Genomic DNA, 20,138 nt, shown 5'->3' with positions numbered 1-20,138 from the left:
TGGGCCCCAGGTGGAAGGTCTGATCTGCTGTGCTGTGGGCCAGACTCCCAGGGACGGCCAGGGCCAGTCACGTGCAGGAGGTTTGCTGTGGGGAGCTGAGCAGAAAGAGGTGAGTTCCCTGTAGGCGTGGCAGGGGCTTGTGTGATGGTCTGCAGCGGGATGGTCCTCGAGAGAGGAGCCACAGGGCCAGGCATTAGCACCCTCCATCCACCAGTCCCTGGATGTGGCCCCAGGAAGGGCATAACCTTGGGACAAACATCCACTTCTGCCATGGACCGTCCGGGATGGGTAGGCACGTCTGCCCGGGGGTCTCTCGACCTGTAAGAGGGTCCCAATACCTGGAAGAGGGAGTGCGCCTGGAAAATTAATAAAGACAGAGAGAGAGAAAGCGAGGCGTCTGGAGGGCTGATAGGCTGTGCCTAAACAGCAAATTTTATTTTTCAAAGGCCAGGAATAAATACACTTTCTTGGCTTTGGTTTACGCCATAGTAAGAGGAATGTAAATGTGTACCTTACATGGCCTCTACAATAGAGAAGTCAGATATGCGATCAATGGTTGTAAAAAGTAACAAAATTTTCTACAATCACAAAGTTTGTTTGCATCCAAACATTATTCACAAAGCTTGTTTATATCCAAACATTATTCACAGACTTGTTTATATCCAAACATTATTCACAAGACTTGTTTATATCCAAACATCATTCATAGCTTGTTTATATCCAAACATTATTCCTCCTGGCTGCAGGTATCTCTGGTTTGACCTTGTTTTAGAACTGAGATGTGAAAAGGTTTTTTGGTTTTGCTCATCAGAATGTCTTTTAATCAGATTCTCCTTTGTCTACTCCTGACTCAACTTAACTCAACTTCCCCATTCAGGAGTCTCTGAGTCAGGAATCAAAGCCATCCCTTATGGTGGCATTTTGCTTTGCAAATATCGACAGTTAAACCATTATCTAGGGTACAAGGCAGTCCAGTAAGTAAAGGTTAAAACTTATTCTTAAAGTCATAAAAAGGTTAAAAGCAGGAACCGGTTGCTGGTAGGGGGTTGCTGGTAGGGGGTTACTCGGTCTAGCAGCAACGCATAATTTTAGGCCCAAAACGATATTGTGGTTGATATTAGAAACTGATCATTCATCTTTCAGTTCCTATATTTCCGGATAGCTCGACTGCCTCCAGTAGGAAACTGTGTTTGGGATCAAACTCACCGTATAGTGAGACTCACGCCTTTTAGGGGTCTCACACGGGAGTGTTCCCCACATACTTCAGCCAAGGTGAAAGCACAGGTGGGCAGCCCCTGAGGGCTGTGGCCAGCAACACTCAGCTGCTAGGAGGGGCAGCCAGAGGGGGACTGAAGAAGGGCATTCTCAGCCTCCTGAGTAGCTGGGACTGTAGGCGCGCACCAACATGCCCAGCTTTTTTTTTTTTTTTTTTTTTTGAGACAGAGTTTCGCTTGTTTCCCAGGCTGGAGTGCAATCTCAGCTCACTGCTACCTCCACCTCCCGGGTTCAAGCGATTCTCCTGCCTCAGCCTCCCGAGTAGCTGGGATTACAGGCATGCGCCACCACACCCGGCTCCCAGCCCCTTGCACCCCCACGGCCTCATCCCACCACTCTCTACCCAGGGCTCTTCTGTGGGCCTGATCTTCTGCAGCGACCCCGCCAAGCAGGAAGGGAAGCCTGTGTCAGGAGGACAGACAGCTAAGAGCTGCAGTTTGCCATCAGCTGAGCGTGGCCGTGCTCCTCCCTGGGAAATGCCAAGGGAGGGACCCCTGCTCTACCCAGAGCCCTGCTAAGCAGGGTCAAAAACTTGCAGCCTGGGGAGCACCATGCCTGCGGCCAAACCATCCAGCGCGTGAGCCCCGGATGATGGGGCCGCCGAGAGCCAAGGCAGCCGGCTCGGACAACTGACGGTCATCAGATGAGGCAGCACATTACCAGTCTTTGTTGTTCACGTTTAAGTCCCCCACAATTGTGTCACAAAGCGGCAGCACTGTGAAGGACCAACCACCAGGCTCCGATGACCCTGAATGCAGCCAGCTGCTTGCTGCAGGGCAGGGCGCTCAAAACCTGTCTTCACGGCCCTTCATGGCTACTGCTGGGACATCAGCTGCTCTGTCCCCACCTGTGTTCAAGCACCTGAAGGCCCTTCCTACGGCGCCCACTGGGCAGGGGACAAACCAGACACGAAACACGTGTGCTCTTACCAGCCTGGACTCTGTGAGTTACGGAAAGGCACCTGCACACCCCGCAAGACAGATTTCCACTCACCCTGCAGGGCCCTCATGACCTCACTGAGCTCTGCCGGATCCGCCCTGCAGATGTGCTTTTCCTGCACAGGGTCTGCGGGCCAGGACTGACCCAGAGCAGCTTCTGCTACGGCCGAACCGTCACTCTGAAATTCCCAGGTGGAGCCCCGAAGCCCAAGGCGGTGATAGGAGGAGGCATCTGGGAGGTGATTTGGCTTCGATGGGGTGGGATCCGGTCCCCCACAAAGAAAAGATGACACCAAACCCCTCCCCACAAGAGGACACCTCTGTGAACCAGGAGGTGCTGAGCAGTAACGGAGCCTCCTGGCTCCTCTACCTGGGACTTCAGCCTTCAGAGCTGGAGAAAATAAACCTCTGTTCTCTGTGCCACCGTCTGTGGTGTCCCGTTAAGGCAGCCTTGTAACTCCACGACTTACGGCTGCTCGCTACAATCTTCAGTGAGGACTAAAGAACTCATACTTATGCTATAAATAAAAGATTTGGGGAATTTTCAAACGCACCAACCTCCCAGCTTCAACAGCTGTCAATGCTCACATACTACTGTGTCTCTCTGCTTTTTATTAGCATTTCAAAGCACAACCCAGGAGCCACATCCTTTCCCAATGAACACCTGAGAACGCCTGAGTGAGCTTCTTCCTTCAGCACAACCCGTCACCGTGACTCTGCGGCCAGGCGTGGTGGCTCAAGCCTGTCATCCCAGCCCTTTGGGAGGCCGAGGCGGGTGGATCACGAGGTCAAGAGATCGAGACCATCCTGGTCAACATGGTGAAACCCCGTCTCTACTAAAAATACAAAACATTAGCTGGGCATGGTGGCGCGTGCCTGTAATCCCAGCTACTCAGGAGGCCGAGGCAGGAGAATTGCCTGAGCCCAGGAGGCGGAGGTTGCGGTGAGCCGAGACCGCGCCATTGCACTCCAGCCTGGGTAACAAGAGCGAAACTCCGTCTCAAAATAAATAAATAAAAGTAACTCTGCACAGGCCAGGCGCGGTGGCTCACGCCTGTAATCCCAGCACTTTGGGAGGCTGAGGCAGGTGGATCATGAGGTCAAGAGATGGAGTCTATCCTGGCCAACATGGTGAAACTCCATCTCTACTAAAAATACCAAAAAATTAGATGGGCGTGGTGGTGCGCGCTTGTAATCCCAGCTGCTTGGGAGGCTGAGGCAGGAGAATCACTTGAACCTGTGAGGTGGAGGCTGCAGTGAGCTGAGATCACCCAGTGCACTCCAGCCTGGTAACAGAGCAAGACTCCGTCTCAAAAAAAAAAAAAAAAAAAAAAAAAAAAAAAAAAAAGAGAGTTTGCACTTGGTGAAAGCAGGCTCACACACAGCCCCCTCAGCCTTTCTGCACGCCCGCTTCCACGGAAGGCGCCGTCTGGTGGCGTCTCTGGCCAGACCTAACTCAGAGCTTCCTCCTGGCATGTTCCACCTTCTCCTCTTCCGTTGAAACTCGTTTCTGATTCCGACATTACATGCGTGTGTTGGCTGGATTTCTTAAAGAAAAACAGGCAAAAACAAAAATCCTTGAACAGTTCGGCTAACCTGAAACATGGGGGTGTCCCCTTGGGACCACCACTGGTAGATGTTTATTTCTGGCTGGTTAAGCAGACATCTTAGATTTAAAACAAAGAGGTCACCTCTTCCCCACCGCACTGCCCTGAGACCCAACTCGATCTGCCCATTCCAGGTGCGTGACCAAGACTCTGCGCAGCGGGGCTGGGTGGAGGCCGTTAAAGCAGCTCGGGGGTGGCCTGCCGGACCAGCTGAGCACCCTCACTAGTCCTTGAACGAGCCTTCACTACTACAAAGGCTCTCGTTTCTGTGGCCCAGACGCAGAGACTGCAGGAGGGGTTCTGTCTCTGTGCAATGCTCACAGCTGCCTCACCTCGCCCTAAACAGAGACAGGAAGTGAAGCCAGACCGGGCAGCGAGTATGGGGCGCAGAGGCAGGAAGAAAGGCCCAGCACACAGCGACCCGGGGCCGGGTGGCATCCCTGAGCCAACAGCTGTGGGCACCGGGCCGGCGGCTCCGCCTCTGAGCCCGGGCGGGCGTGCGGCTCGCTCCAAGGTCGTACACACCCTCAGCACGTCCCCACGGTGCCCGGCGCTGGGGCGCGGCCGCCACCGTCTCGGACACACTCAGGGATCCGCTTCTCCCAGCTGACGGTTTTCCCAGTAAAACCTCTCGGGGGCCTGGGGAGCCGTGGGGACGGGGACGGCTTCGCTCGGGCGCACGAGCAGCTCCTCACCGCGGCCGCCCTCAGCCCAGCACTTCCCCGGGCCTGTGCGTCCCCCGATGCCGCGTGAAGCAGCCCAGATGGCGGAAGCCCTTCCCGCAGCGGGGGCACTCGTAGGCCCTCGTCGTCAGGTGCAGCCTCCGGGGGATGCCGAAGCCCTTGGGCCACCGGAAGGCCTCGCCGCAGTCCGCGCAGGTGTAGGGCTCCTCCCCGCTGCGCGCCCGCCGGCGGTGGCCGAGGCTCTCCTCGGTCCGGGAGGCCTCGCCGCAGGCGGCGCAGCAGAAGGGCCGCTCTCCGCTGTGCACCAGCTGGTGGCGGAGCAGGTCGGACTTCGGCCTGAAGGCTTTGCCGCAGTCGCCGCACGGGTAGGGCCTGTGCTCCGCGTGGACCTTGCGGTGCTGAGCCAGGCGGTCCTTCAGGCGGAACGCCTGCCCGCACGCCTCGCAGCAGAAGGGCTTCTCGCTCGTGTGGTTCTTCCGGTGGCGCTGCAGGTTGGATGCCCACCGGAAGGTCCGGCCGCACTCGGGGCACCGGAAGGCCTTCGTCCCCGTGTGCACCGTCTGGTGGGCCAGCAGCCGGCTGTGGCAGCTGAGCGCCTTCCCGCAGGTGCCGCAGGTGAACGACAGCCCTGGCGCGCGCTGCCTCCGGCGCTCTCTGCGGCCCGGCCGCTGCCCACAGCACTGCGTGAGAAGCTGACGCGGGAAAGGCGCGGGCGTGGGGTCTGTCTTTTCCAGAGCAGCGCTGGGAAGCTGCCCGTCATCTGCGTCCAGCCTGAAGCTCTTCCTAAAGCCGATTCCTTCCCTGGCTCTTTCTCGCCGCACGGGGGTTTTCTTGTGAGCCCGAGTTGGATGATCCCAGTGTCTCTTGGGGTCTGCAGACTTCCCTGCCCCTATGAAGGAACAGAGACCCTTACACAGAGCCAGAGGCCCACAGCCAGGCCAGCCGGTGCCACCAGCAAAGCGCAGAGGACCCTCCTGCTGTGTGCCTCGATTCCCTTTCATCTACTCAGCTCATTCCACATGGCTACGCGTGACCAGGAAAACTCATTCAAAGAAACACAGATGAGCCGCAAGTATCAACAGCAGAAACCCAGATGAGCCCAGACGCCTCCCCAGCCCTGGTGGCAGGCAGGCCGCTCACTCTTGGCACTGCTGACGTGAGGGGGCACCCACACATGCCTGCCGACCAACAGAAGCAACTGGGCCAAGAGAATGTCCTTGCACCTTGTTCACTCAGCAGGCGCCACTTATGAGGGTGGAGGTGGGGCCGGATTGTTGTCTAGAAGACAGGTAGCTCCACGTGATTCTCCACCACTCAGTCTTGGAGTCACAGCTCCCTCCAGCCGGGACTCCACACGCCCAGGGACCCCACACCTCCCCACCGCGGGGCTCCACACGCCAGCTGCTCCACCTCACTCTGAAAGCCCAAGTAAAAAGCAAAGCCCTTCTGACCACTGCCCCAGTTTTGCAAACCGGAACGTGGAGCAAACTCCGACCCAGGGCCATACACCTGGAGACCCTCACGAGCAGCCAGTGCCAGGCCTGTGACCCCACGTGACCATCACCGGGCGGTCACTCACACCAATGGCCTCCGCAGGACAGCACTGGGTGGCGAGGTGCAGCCCTCAGGCCCCTCCCATCTCCCTGCACCACCGCACCCTGCGAGCCCTGGCCCTGGCCAGTGTCCATGGGGGCAGGAGCGGGGCAGCCCCTGCGTTTCTCCTGTCTAGTTTAGAAAGCAGCTGTGCGTGCCCTCTCCCATGGGAGGGACACACCCTCGGTCGCTGCACGGTGCTGCGCACTCACCCAGGGGCTGTGGGCCGCAGGCCCAGCTGAGCCCAGACAGCCGGAGGCACCCACAGCGCAGCCGGCGGCACTCACCTGCGCGGCGGCACTCACCTGCGCGGGGACACTCACCTGCGCGGGGACACTCACCTGCGCGGCGGCACTCACCTGCGCGGCGGCACTCACCTGCGCGGGGACACTCACCTGCGCGGCGGCACTCACCTGCGCGGGGACACTCACCTGCGCGGGGACACTCACCTGCGCGGCGGCACTCACCTGCGCGGCGGCACTCACCTGCGCGGGGACACTCACCTGCGCGGCGGCACTCACCTGCGCGGGGACACTCACCTGCGCGGGGACACTCACCTGCGCGGGGGCACTCACCTGCGCGGCGGCACTCACCTGCGCGGGGGCACTCACCTGCGCGGCGGCACTCACCTGCGCGGGGGCACTCACCTGCGCGGCGGCACTCACCTGCGCGGGGGCACTCACCTGCGCGGGGACACTCACCTGCGCGGGGACACTCACCTGCGCGGGGACACTCACCTGCGCGGGGACACTCACCTGCGCGGGGACACTCACCTGCGCGGCGGCACTCACCTGCGCGGGGACACTCACCTGCGCGGGGGCCCCTCGGCACGGCCTGCAGCTCAGGTCTCTCCCGGTCTTCAACCCATGGCTCCTCCCACTGTTCCAGGCGGGAGACGAGGTCTGGTCTGGGGCTGCAAAACCCTTCTCAAAGGAGAGAACAGGTTCCGTTTTACTTGGACTGAGGAACAAAGTGAGGGTTGAGGCTCAGAGCAGTTCTGCCGGGAGGCCCTGGAGAAGCCACCCCAAAGCAGAGATGACGGGAAGGGACGCGCCTGGACACGAAGGCCACAGACGGCCGGGAAGGCCTGAGGAAGGAAGATGCGGCTGTCTCCAGGGTGCGTGCGCCCCTCTGTCCACACGGCCCACGAGCTTGCAGCTCCTGGGCCCCCTCGGCTGGAAGGCCCCACTATCATCCCAGACCACCCAGGCCCAGAGGCAGCAGCAGGACTCACCCAGCACTCACCACCCAGCACTCACCCAGCACTCACCACCCAGCACTCACCACCCAGGCCCAGAGGCAGTAGCAGGACTCACCCTGCACTCACCACCCTGCACTCACCATCCAGCACTCACCCTGCACCCACCACCCAGCACTCACCCAGCACTCACCATCCAGCACTCACCCAGAACTCACCATCAAGCACTCACCCTGTACTCACCACCCCGCACTCACCCAGCACTCACCACCCAGCACTCACCCAGCACTCACCACCCAGCACTCACCACCCAGGCCCAGAGGCAGCAGCAGGACTCACCCTTCACTCACCACCCTGCACTCACCATCCAGCACTCACCCTGCACCCACCACCCAGCACTCACCACCCAGCACTCACCCAGCACTCACCATCCAGCACTCACCCAGAACTCACCATCAAGCACTCACCCTGTACTCACCACCCAGCACTCACCCAGCACTCACCACCCAGCACTCACCCAGCACTCACCACCCAGCACTCACCCAGCACTCACCACCCAGCACTCACCCAGCACTCACCACCCAGCACTCACCCTGCACTCACCACCCCGCACTCACCCAGCACCCACCCCGCACTCACCCAGCGCTCAGCCCACGCTCTCCCGGCGCTCAGCCCGCGCTCACCCGGCGCTCAGCCCACGCTCACCCAGCACGGCCACGTTGCTGAAGTTGTCCAGCATCACGTCCCGGTAGAGGGCCCTCTGGCTGGGTTCCAGACACTCCCACTCCTCCCGTGAGAAGTAGATGGCCACGTCCCGGAAGGTCACTTGCTCCTGCAACACACACAGCTCCTGAACTGGCCTTTCCCAAGAAAAAGAGGGCTCAGCCCAAGGGTCTGGGCGGGAAGGGGGAATGGGCGTGGCCCTGATGTGAACAGATTGTGTCCCCTAAATTAATGCGCTGAAGCCCGGAGACCCGAGTGGCTGTGTCTGGGGCTGGGCCTCTGTGGAAGAGACTAAGGTTAAGTGAGGTCAGAGGGTGGGACCCTGACCCATGGGCCTGGTCCTCAGAGGCGGCTCCAGAGGGCTCCGGCTCCATCCTGCACACGTGTGAACACAGCGTAACAGCAGCTGTCTGCAAGCTGGTCACTGGCCGCTGCCAGAACCCGGATCTGCAGCTCCCTGAGCTTAGACATCAGCCTGCAGAACACACACAGGTGTGTGAACCGCCCACCGTGTGGTATTTTGTTATGGCCGCTCTGGTGGACTAAGAGCACCTGAGAGAATCTAGTTCATTTTCCTGTAACGGCCACTGCTCTCCTAAGGTCAAGAATGAATCCGATTCTCTCTTCTCTTCCCTCGCCTCTTAAGAGAGAAGGCAAAAAGGGGGACGCGGGCACCACGCCCGGGAAGTCGCGGCCACAGACCCTCCCCGCGTCTCAGGCAGCCGGCAGGGCAGAGGGGAGGCTGTGCTCAGCAGCGGCAGGGCTCACCTGGGCCACATCCATGGGACAGCGAGGCCACCCCTCTGCGGAAGCACAGCACAAGGAGGGCAGATCTGAGGAGACAAGAAATGTGAGCGGGCGCAGCGGCCTGGGAATGACCCCAGGACCCCCACTCAGCAAATCAGGAAGAATTCAGGAAAAATCAGGGATGCACACGTAGGGTCTGCTCTGCAGGTACCAACAGCCACCAGGTGTGGGGAGACGGGGGTGGTGAGGGGCCAGCCCGTCTTCAGGTTAAGGGACAGCTGGCCACCTCCCACACACAAGAACTCTGAAATGCCAGAGCAAGCCAGGCCTGTCATCGGAGGAGGACACAGGCCAGCCACGGCTGGCTGGAAGCTTAGCTGCAAACATGACCGGAGAATCTAACCCCACCGAGGCAGCTCGGACTCCTCAGGAGGTAGGCAGGGCAGCCCATTCCCATTCCTGTGGCGCTGTGCGTGAAAGATATTCTCAGGCACTCTACAAGGAGGCCACCTCGCAGCCTTCCCCCACGGAAAACCTGGTGCAGCCCCGAGAAATCCCGTTAATCTTCACTGAGTCTCCAGATCCAGCCACGAGCTCCCTAAACCTTACAGCCCAGACCCGTGGAGAGCCCCTCAGCATCCCACTGCTCTCCTGCCACGGTGGGTCCTGACCCCTTCCTGAGTGAAGCTCAGAGCCCCAAGATGCAGAAGAGACCAGCCCCACAGCGGCCCTGAGGAGAGACAGAACCAGCTGGAAGAAGATGGCCCATGCCTGGTCACTTTGTCAGAGGGAGGAGGGGAGACGTCATTTTGGCCCCTACAGACTGAAGAATCTGATAAAAAGGGCCATCAGGAGCAAAGTATGCAAACAGCAACTGAGATGAAATGGACAAACGGGATGGAAAACACAGTATGAGGAAACTGACAGAAGAAAAGGGAAGCCACAGGGCCTTCTACCTGAGGAAAACCCTTCCCACAAGGAAAACACCACACCCAGCGGGATTCCCTGGTAAACTCCACCAAAGCTGACGGAAGGACAGTACTGATCTTAGCAGCTGTTTGCAGTGAACAGAGGAAGAGCAGACACTATCCAGTCTGTCTGAATGAGGCCAGCAAAACTCAAACCAAAAACCTGATAGAGATATTACAAGGTGCCAGACTCAGTGGCTCACGCCTGTAATCCCACACTCTGGGAGGCTGGGGCAGGAGGACTGGTTGAGCCCAGGAGCTGCCCAGCTGGGGCAACATGGCGAAACCCTGTCTCTACAAAAAACACAATAATTGGCAGGGCGTGCTGGTGCACATATGTAGTCCAGCTACTCAGGAGGCTGAGGTGGGGAAATTGCTTGAATTCGGGAGGCGGAGGTTGCAGTGAGCCAAGATCGTGCCACTGCGCTCCAGCCTGGGTGTCAGAGTCAAACCCAGCCTCCCAGAGTGTGGGATTACAGGTGTGAGCCACCCTGCCTGGCCCCCTGTAATATCTCTATCAGGTTTTTGGTTTGGGTTTTGCTGGCCTCATACAGACTGGATAGTGCCTGCTCTTCCTCTGTTCACTGTAAATAGCTTCTGAGATCTCGGGGGAAAAAAAAACCCCATATTACAAGAAAATTATCTACCTCTCTCATAAACACAAATTCTTTTAAAAAATTAGGAAGTCAAATCTAGCAGTTTATAGAATGAATTCTGTCATGACCAAGTGACGTGGACCCTAAGAGTGCATTGCTGGTTTGATCCCCGTTAGCTGCAGCTGGTGCCCAGGAGGCTCTTCCACCACCTGCACTCAGCACTGGGCGCACTCACCCCGCCCCTCGGCCCTCCCGCCTCCAGCACAGCGGGTTCTCTCTCCTTCTGACACTCTCGACGGGTAGTTACACTCACTGCAACCTGTTTTCATGAATATGCTTTTCAACTGGAGACTTTTTTTCAGCCTTTCAAGAGCACCGCACCAATTGCGATCACAATGGCTTCCCCAACATTTGCTGTCCTTTGAAAATGACGTAATTATAACCACAGTAACAGAATAAAGGAGAAAACCATATAATGCCTACTATCTCAATAAGTGCAAAAAAAGCGTTTGTTAAAATTCAACACCTAATCCCAACAAAAGCTCTCAGCAAACAAGCAACGGAAGAGCACTTCCTCAACCTGGCAAACGGGCAGCCAGCGTCCTGCTTCATGGGCAGGAACATGGAACCCTTCCCCTCTGAGACCAGGGACAAGCAGAGTGTCTGCCTACAGCAGGCGTCCCCAAACGTTTTACACAGGGGGCCAGTTCACTGTCCCTCAGATCGCTGGAGGGCCGCCACATACTGTGCTCCTCTCACTGACCACCAATGAAAGAGGCGTCCCTTCCTGAAGTGCGGCGGGGGGGCCGGATAAATGGCCTCAGGGGGCCGCATGCGGCCCGCGGGCCGTAGTTTGGGGACGCCTGGCCTACAGCTTCTCGTTATCGTCTTATTGGAGGCCTGAGCCACCGCAAGGGGGTAGAAAAAACACATAAAGCCATAAGATCAGAAAGAAAGAATGTCAGGTATGGTGGCTCACACCTGTAATCCCAGCACTTTGGGAGGCCGAGGCAGGTGGATCACCTGAGGTTAGGAGTTCGAGACCAGCCTGGCCAACATGGCAAAACCCTGTCTCTACTAAAAATACAAAAATTAGCAGGGCATGGTGGCAGGCACCTGTAATCCCAGCTACTTGGGAGGCTGCGGCAGGAGAATCACTTGAACTCAGGAGGCAGAGGTAGCAGTGAGCAGAGGTTGCAGTAAGCCAGGATTCTGCTACTGCACTCCAGCCTGGGCAACAGACAGACACTGTCTCAAAAAAAGAAAAAAAAAAAAAAAAGAGAAAAGATTATAGGCGGGCGCGGTGGCTCACGCCTATAATCCCAGCACTTTGGAAGGCCGAGGCGGGTGGATCACGAGGTCAAGAGATCGAGACCATCTTGGTCAGCAAGGTGAAACCCCGTCTCTACTAAAAATATAAAAATTAGCCGGGCATGGTGGTGCGTGTCTGTAATCCCAGCTACTCGGGAGGCTGAGGCAGGAGAATTGCCTGAACCCAGGAGGCGGAGGTTGCGGTGAGCCGAGATCGCGCCATTGCACTCCAGCCTGGGTAACAAGAGTGAAACTCCGTCTCAAAAAAAAAAAAAAAAGAGAAAAGAAAAGATTTATAGAAGAAAAAAAAAATCAGTCATTATCTTCCTAACACTGGGGTAGGCAAAGATTTCTTTCATAGACCCCCAAAAACACTTTAAAAAATTACAAATCAGGCCGGGCGCGGTGGCTCAAGCCTGTAATCCCAGCACTTTGGGAGGCCGAGGTGGGCGGATCACGAGGTCAAGAGATCGAGACCATCCTGGTCAACATGGTGAAACCCCGTCTCTACTAAAAATACAAAAAATTAGCCGGGCATGGTGGCGCGTGCCTGTAATCCCAGCTACTCAGGAGGCTGAGGCAGGAGAATTGCCTGAACCCAGGAGGCGGAGGTTGCGGTGAGCCGAGATCGCGCCATTGCACTCCAGCCTGGGTAACAAGAGCGAAACTCCGTCTCAAAAAAAAAAAAAAAAAAATTACAAATCAGATTTATCAGCATTAAAAATGTTTGCTTATCAAAGCAGTTAAGGAAAAAAAAGAGAGACTGGGTGCAGTGGCTCTTGCCTGTAATCCCAACACTTTGGGAGGCTAAGGCAGGAGGACTGCTTGAGGCCAGGAGTTTGAGACCAGCCTCAGCAACAAAGGGAGACTCTGTCTCTATCTTTTTATATAAAAAAAATTTTTTAAAAGAAACACAAAGGTTGGCCGGGTGCGGTGGCTCACGCCTGTAATCCCAGCACTTTGGGAGGCCGAGGCGGGTGGATCACGAGGTCAACGGATTGAGACCATCCTGGTCAACATGGTGAAACCCCGTCTCTACTAAAAATACAAAAAATTAGCTGGGCATGGTGGCGCGTGCCTGTAATCCCAGCTACTCAGGAGGCTGAGGCAGGAGAACTGCCTGAACCCAGGAGGCGGAGGTTGCGGTGAGCCGAGATCGCGCCATTGCACTCCAGCCTGGGTAACAACAGCGAAACTCCGTCTCAAAAAAAGAAAAAAAAAAAAAAAAGAAACACAAAGGCAAGCCACAGACTAAGAGGGAATATTCCCAATACATGTATCTGACAAAGGACTTATATCCACAACTGTAACTCCTACAAATCAATTAAAAAAATGAAACTAGCTTTGCGCGGTGGCAGTATCGTAGCCAGTGAGGTTTATCTGAGGCGCAATTATTGCTAATTGAAAACTTTTCCCAATACCCTGCCATGACGACTTGAAATATAGTCGGTGTTCGCAAATTTTGGCAGTCTCTACGGAGACTGCATCATAAAAAAAAATAAAAATAAAAAAATAAAACTTAAACTGGGCAAAATATTAGGAAAGACACTTCAAAGTTATACAGTGGTCTACAAACACATGAAAACGCACACTGAGCACGTGGGTCATGGGTGGCGTTTTCGAATCAAACTCTGACTTCCTCTAGCAAGTAGCAATGACCACAGTGATAAACATAACAGCTCCCGGCTGGGCGCGGTGGCTCGCACCTATAATCCCAGCACTTTGGGAGGCTGAGGCGGGCAGATGACGAGGTCAAGAGATTGAGACCATCCTGGCCAACATAGTGAAACCCTGTCACTACCAAAAATACAAAAATTAGCCAGACATGGTGGTGTGTGCCTGTAGTCCCAGCTACCCAGGAGGCTGAGGCAGGAGAATCACTTGAACCTGGGAGCCAGAGGCTGCAGTGAGCCGAGATCGCACCGTTGCACTCCAGCCTCTGTAACAGCGCAAGACTGTCTCAGAAAACAAAAACAGGCCAGGCGTGGGGACTCAAGCCTGTATTCCCAGCATGTTGGGAGGCCGAGGCGGGTGGATCACGAGGTCGAAAGATCGAAACCATCCTGGCCAACATGGTGAAACCCTGTCTCTACTAAAAAATACAAAAATTAGCTGGGCGTGGTGGTGTGTGCCTGTAATCCCACTTACTCGGGAGGCTGAGGCAGAATTGCTTGAACTGGGGAGGCGGAGGTTGCAGTTAGCCGAGATCGCGCCACTGCACTCCAGCCAGGCACCTGGCGACAGAGCAACAATCTGTCTCAAAACAAACAAAAAACCCACTTCCCCTCAGCTGAACAGCTGTTTGAACCAGAACCTGGGCTGGGCTTTGCAGCCTGGAAAGCCGAGTAAGGGAAGAGAACCATGAGATAGGGGCTAAGGCCAGATGAAACCTGAGCCATGGCTTCATGTGTAACTCAACAGAAGTTGTTTTTTTTTTTTTTTTTTGAGACGGAGTTTCGCTCTTGTTACCCAGGCTGGAGTGCAATGGCGCGATCTCGGCTCACCGCAACCTCCGCCTCGTGGGCTCAGGCAATTCTCCTGCCTCAGCCTCCTGAGTAGCTGGGATTACAGGCACGCGCCACCACACCCAGCTAATTTTTTGTATTATTAGTAGAGACGGGGTTTCACCATGTTGACCAGGATGGTCTCGATCTCTCGACCTCGTGATCCACTCGCCTTGGCCTCCCAAAGTGCTGGGATTACAGGCGTGAGCCACCGCGCCCCGCGCAACAGAAGTTTTATACAACACAACTTTAATAGAGGAGAACAGAAGGATATTGCCATCAGCTACTCCCCCTGCCACCCCCGGGCAAACTAACACAGGATTTTTTTTTTTCTCTGAGACAGCATCTTGCTGTCACCCAGGTTGAAGTGCAGCAGTGCGATCACAGCTGACTGCAGCCTCGACCTCCTGGGCTCAATTGATCCTCCCATCTCAGTCTCCCTAGTAGCTGGGACCAAAGGTGCATGCACCACCATGCTCTGCAGTTGTTTAAATTTTTTGCAGAGACAGGGTCTCACTATGCTGTCCAGATTGATCTCGAACTCCTGGCCTCAACAGATCCTCTGGCCTCAGCCTCCTAAAGTGCTGAGGTTACAGGTGTCAGCCACAGCACCCGGGCTAAGCTACATTTTTTTTTTTTTTTAAATGGGATGGAGTCTCGCTCTGTAGCCCGGCTGGAAAGCAGTGGCCTCATCTCTGCTTCTTGCAACCTCTGCTTCTGAGGTTCAAACGATTCTCTTGCCTTAGCTTCCTGAGCAGCTGGGATTTCAGGCACGTGCCACCATGCAAGGCTAATTTTTGTATTTTTAGTAAAGACAGGATTCCACCGTGTTGGCCAAGCTGGTCTCGAACTCCTGGACTCAAGTGATCCACCTGCCTCGGTCTCCCAAAGTGCTGGGATTATGGGCGGGAGCCACCGTGCCTGGCTAAGCTACATTTTTGTCGGAGTTTCGCTCTTGCTACCCAGGCTGGAGTGCAACGGCGCGATCTCGGCTCACCCCAACCTCCACCTCCTGGGTTCAGGCAATTCTCCTGCCTCAGCCTCCTGAGTAGCTGGGATGACAGGCACGCGCCACCATGCCCAGCTAATTTTTTGTATTTTTAGTAGAGACGGGGTTTCACCATGTTGACCAGGATGGTCTCGATCTCTCGACCTCGTGATCCACCCGCCTCGGCCTCCCAAAGCTACATTTTTAAAAAGAGCCTCTGTGAACAACAAATGAGAAAGCAGCAGAACAGGCTGGGGGAGCGGGGACGACAGGGAGGCGTCCAGCTGGGAGAGGAGAGCGGCCAGGATCGGGACTGGGAGGGCGGGAACCGCGAGGAGCCGACGCCCCGGCGGCGGTGCGGGGCCAGGGCGGGCGGAGGCGGCGCAGCTCGCGGGGCAAGGCCTGGGAGGCCCGGCGGGGCTGCGCGGGCTCGGCCCGGGGCGTTCCGACCCGTCTAGGGCCCGCGTCTCACCGGGGCGTGCGGGCTGCAGGCGCAGCCGAGGTGGCGGCCGCGGACGGGGCTCGGGAGGGAACGCCACCGGGTCCCGGCGAACCTGCAAGTGTGGACGGCGCGGAGAGAGCGGGCTGGGCCGGGAGACTAGCCGGGGCGCCGGCAGCCGCGTCGCTGGGTCTCGCAGCCCGGGGGCGGCCGCGGAACGAGGACGTCCGCCGGCCCGGGGCCCGGGGCCCCGCGCGCACTCACCAGCCGCGCGTCCCCCCGGCCCGCGACGCCGCGCCGGTCGCGCAGACTTCTACAAACTTCCCGAGCGGAAGTTGCTCTCCGAAGCTTCCGGCCCCTCTAGGAGCCCGCGTCTCGGTGGTGGGCGCCCGCCGCCCAAGCCGCCGGCCGGGCCCCGCCTGCCGTTCCGCCCGTGGTTCCGCCCCGGCCCGAGGGACCCGCCCGGGCCACAGGCGCGCGCCGCCGCGCCGGGCCGATGTCTGTGTTTCTAGTAGAGACGGGGTTTCACCCGTGGGCCAGGCTGGTCTCGAACCCCTGACCTCAGGGAGCCGCCTGGCCTGGCCTCCCGAGGCGCTGGGGTTCCGGGACTGAGCCACCGCCCCCGGCCCTCTTATCCTGAAGGCCCGAAGGTCTCGCCTGCGAGGTGAGCCGCGACCCGCGGAGGCGGGAGCGGAGCGTCCCCGGCTCCGGCCAATCGCGGGCGGCCGGCGGTTCAAACCCAGACGCAACTGTCTGTGGATTCCAGGTCTCTAGGTAATCACTTCACTTATTCAACCAGTTGCCAACCCGAAAATCTTTGGGGCCACCTGTCACCTGAAGGCACCCGAAGTGTGGCAAAGAAACACATTGAAGAGTGACATACTTTGATTTCCTTCATCTGCCATGCGATGTGCCAGAGCCGGGTTGGAAACGAAGCCCATGATATAGGGTTAGATGAAACGCCTCTGATGGAGTATCACGGTGTGGGCGGCAGACTCCCTAGGCCCTTGAGATAGGATCTTGGAGCAAGAGAGAAAAAGTTCGGAGTTTAGTCCTCACTGGTAAAATAATGAGAGTGACACGAGGCAGGCAGACGGGTGCCCAGGCAGATGGGGGCGGGTCCCCTGTGAAACCCCACCTCCAAGCAGAAGGTGGTTTAAAGCCTGCAAGCCAAGCTACGAGTGGAATCCTCCGACCGCATTGAGAGCCTGTCTTCCTGTCTGGCGCCCCTTCCCCTGACTGATCCCCAGCCTTCACCTGTTTTACGTGTACCTACCCTGTCCTAACTGGTTTTCTGCAGCGGCGTGCCCCCCTGTGAGTGTTGTCTTCGCTTTAACCTGTTTTGCATTACTCACAAACCAGTCAGCACGCCCTCCCCATTCTGAGTCCGTTAAAGGTGCTGGGCCCAGGCACCCCGGAAGTTTCCTGCCTTCCTGTGGGGGGCCGCCCCGTGTCCCCTCTCCACTGGAAGCTGTCTCATCACTCAGTGAGCCTCCCCACCTTGCTCACTCTTGGATTCTCAGAGCCTCCTCATTCTTCTTGGCCACGGACAAGCACTCGGGAACTCAGGTGGAGCTGGCAAGCCGTCTCCTGCAGCAGGTAGCACGGTCAGGGGAGGCCCAGGCGGGTGTCACCAGCCAGAGGACCCTGGCTTGCAAAGTGACAGAACATCCTGCATCAATAGGAATGGCTTCAAAATCATTGAATATAATTCAGTACCTGTTGATTTGCTGTTACTTAGGTTTGTAGTTTTGAGCCTCTGGAATCAGGGGGCTGGACAGGTGGCCATGGCAACGCCTGGGGACAAGTTCTCAGTGTCTAGAACAACAGCTCCTAGGCAGAATCAAGCCCCACGTGGTCCCCTTTTCCCAGCTTTGCCTCCTGCCTCTTCTGGGAGGGGTCAGGTCCTCGGCATCGCCTCCACGGCTCTGTCCTGAGCTCTACACCTGGGATGTGACTTCAGGCCTCAGACAGCCTTGCCCTTCGCAGCCTCCCTGGGTGCCACACAGCTACCTGACACCCAGGAGGACTGGGGAAGATTGTAGGGAGGGCATCTGTGTCATAGTTTTGAAACTTTTTTTTTTTTTAGATGGAGTCTGACTCTGTTGCTCCTGGATTCAAGCAATTCTCCAGCTCCAACATCCTGAGTAGCTAGGATTACAGGGGCCCACCACCACACCCAGCTAATTTTTTTGTGTTTTTTTGTAGAGACAGGGTTTCACCATGTTGGCTAGGCTGGTCTCAATATCCTGATCTCAGATGATCCGCCTGTCTTGACTTCCCAAAGTGCTGGGATTATTATAGGCGTGAGCCACCTTGCCCAGCCAAGACCCCATCTCTTTTTTTTTTTTTTTTGAGACGGAGTTTCGCTCTTGTTACCCCAGGCTGGAGTGCAATGGCGCGATCTCGGCTCACCGCAACCTCCGCCTCCTGGGTTCAGGCAATTCTCCTGCCTCAGCCTCCCAAGTAGCTGGGATTACAGGCACGCACCACCATGCCCGGCTAATTTTTGTATTTTTAGTAGAGACGGGGTTTCACCTTGCTGACCAGGATGGTCTCGATCTCTTGACCTCGTGATCCACCCGCCTCGGCCTCCCAAAGTGCTGGGATTATAGGCGTGAGCCACCGCAACCGGCCCGACCCCATCTCTTAAAAAGAAATTTTGTGTGTGTGTGTGTGTGTGTGTGTGTGTGTGTATGAATATAAAACATTGGGAAGAAAAAACCTGTAATATTATAAAAGGTGTATGGATATCTTACATGGCCAAAAGATGACATACTTGATAGATTTATTTATATGGTTTTATTAAAATTTAGCGTTGATAATACACTGATAGGCTGGGTGAGGTGGCTCATGCCTATAATTCTAACACTTTGGGAGGCCAGCCAAGGTGAGTGGATCACTTGAGTCCAGGAGTTCAAGACCAGCCTGGGAAACATGGTGAAACCCTGTCTCTACAAAAAAAAAAAAAAAAAAAAAAAAAAAAAAAAATTAGCTGGTCATAGCTGCAGTAAGCTGTAATCACCCCACTGCACTCCAGTGAGAAAGAAAGAAAAAAAAGAAAAGAAAGAAAGAAAGACAGGGAAGGAGGGGAGGAAGGAGTAATACACAAATACAAACATAAAATTTTGTTTTCTGTTTTGAACACAAAGTTGGTGTAATATCAATAAGATACAGTAAACTATTTTTGTTCCCCTTCTGGGTAAACTGCAAATAAGAGAGAGGCAAGAAGAGACAGATTCTGTCTCGTGTCTTTCTCAGGCCTTTTGATTGTTTGGAATACTGAATCTCCTCTCTGAAAGAATAATGGTTTTTACTTTCTAAAATCTCTTGATTATCTCTTTGGATAAATGAATGACTATTATTTTGCAGTAACTGGTGATCCTGTTTTGGTCAAGTGTTTTGAACCTTTGCAGGCCTCCTAAAATCCAGTGTCAGCTTTAAAATTAAGTGTGGTTTTTTTTGTTGTTGTTTTTTGTTTTTTGACCTCTTAACTTTGGGATGCTATAGAGGGCCCCTGCAGTATCTAAAAGAGAGGTGAACAGCACTATTTGATATGTTAAATTACATGGGAAGCATTGTCAAATAGATGGTGTTTGATATTTAACCTCCAAGTTATTAACATATGTTCTAATATCGTATTCAATTCCTAAAATTCTGATGTGTCTGGGTATATGCTATTGCTCATAATTATTATGCTAAATTATTTTGGCCACAGAAATAACCAGATTTCCTTGTCAATTGCATCTTTATGCCCATTTTAAGTTTTTCCCATGGTTAATTGCTTGATTCTGATGTAGTTTCTGAAAACTTTGCAAGCAAGCAAAATCCTAGCATAGTGAGTCTTTAAGAGGCTCATGAAGGGATGGACAGGACTCTGAGAAGCACCCTTGATATGGGCTTCAGGTACTTTAGGGTCATATCATTTGGACGGGGCAAGAATTCCCAGAACTCGAATGAAGATTCTGACTGGTTTATAAAATTGTCAACCCAAGCAGGACAAAGTTGAATACCGAGAAAATACCTTGCCAGGTTTTCATGCTAAATCAGCCATTAGTGATATTTTTTAGATGTGCAATTTGAAGGATTCCATGGTTCAAGTCAAATTACCTCTCATAACGTATCAAATAAACAGTGCTATGTGCCTGAATTGGAGAAACAAAATTGGTATTTAAGAAGATAGGAGTGGCCGGGCATGGTGGCTCACAACTGTAATCCTAGGACGTTGCGAGGCCAGGGTGAGTGGATCACTTGAGCTCATGTGTTCGAGGCCAGCCTGGGAAACATGGCAAAATCTTCTCTCTACAAAATATCAAAAATTGGCTAGACATGGTGGGGTACACCTGTAGACCCCATTACTCAGGAGGCTGAGGTGGGAGGATGGATTGAGCCCAGGATGTGGAGGTTGCAGTGAGCCAAGATTGTTCCCCTCTACTCCAGCCTGGGCAAAGAGCCAGACCCTGTCTCAACAATACATAAATAAATAAGTCCAGTGTTACATGTAAGTCCAATACATAAATAAATAAATCCAGTGTTACATATAAGTCCAATACATAAATAAATTAGTC

General features: G+C 55.1%; 1 protein-coding gene and 1 non-coding gene across 9 annotated transcripts; one reads left to right on the top strand and one right to left on the bottom strand.

Annotated features, from left to right (window-relative positions):
* Window positions 1–2,805: 2,805 nt before the first annotated feature.
* On the bottom strand, window positions 2,806–16,698 carry ZNF707 (zinc finger protein 707). 8 transcript variants are annotated; one of them, XM_039464877.2, is made up of 6 exons: window positions 15,835–15,945; window positions 15,604–15,685; window positions 8,786–8,850; window positions 8,000–8,126; window positions 6,906–7,019; window positions 2,806–5,392 (listed from the first exon to the last, which is right to left on the bottom strand). In XM_039464877.2, exons 3-6 carry the CDS (start codon window positions 8,798–8,800, stop codon window positions 4,527–4,529), a joined length of 1,122 nt encoding a protein of 373 aa, XP_039320811.2. In that variant the 5' UTR covers window positions 8,801–8,850; window positions 15,604–15,685; window positions 15,835–15,945; the 3' UTR covers window positions 2,806–4,526. The 8 variants fall into 8 exon arrangements, 7 of the variants coding, with proteins under 7 accessions (XP_039320811.2, XP_010328179.2, XP_039320812.2 ...); XM_010329877.3 differs by lacking the exons at window positions 15,604–15,685; window positions 15,835–15,945 and adding an exon at window positions 16,454–16,683; XM_039464878.2 differs by lacking the exon at window positions 15,604–15,685 and having other exon boundaries at window positions 15,686–15,945.
* Window positions 12,980–13,120, top strand: LOC120362359 (U4 spliceosomal RNA). The gene has a single exon (XR_005578280.2). It is a non-coding gene; the product is annotated as a U4 spliceosomal RNA (small nuclear RNA).
* Window positions 16,699–20,138: the final 3,440 nt, after the last annotated feature.

This window comes from Saimiri boliviensis, chromosome 15 (genome assembly GCF_048565385.1).
Source record: "Saimiri boliviensis isolate mSaiBol1 chromosome 15, mSaiBol1.pri, whole genome shotgun sequence".
NCBI classification, from domain to species: Eukaryota; Metazoa; Chordata; class Mammalia; order Primates; family Cebidae; genus Saimiri; species Saimiri boliviensis.
This window is presented reverse-complemented; position numbering and strand designations above follow the sequence as displayed.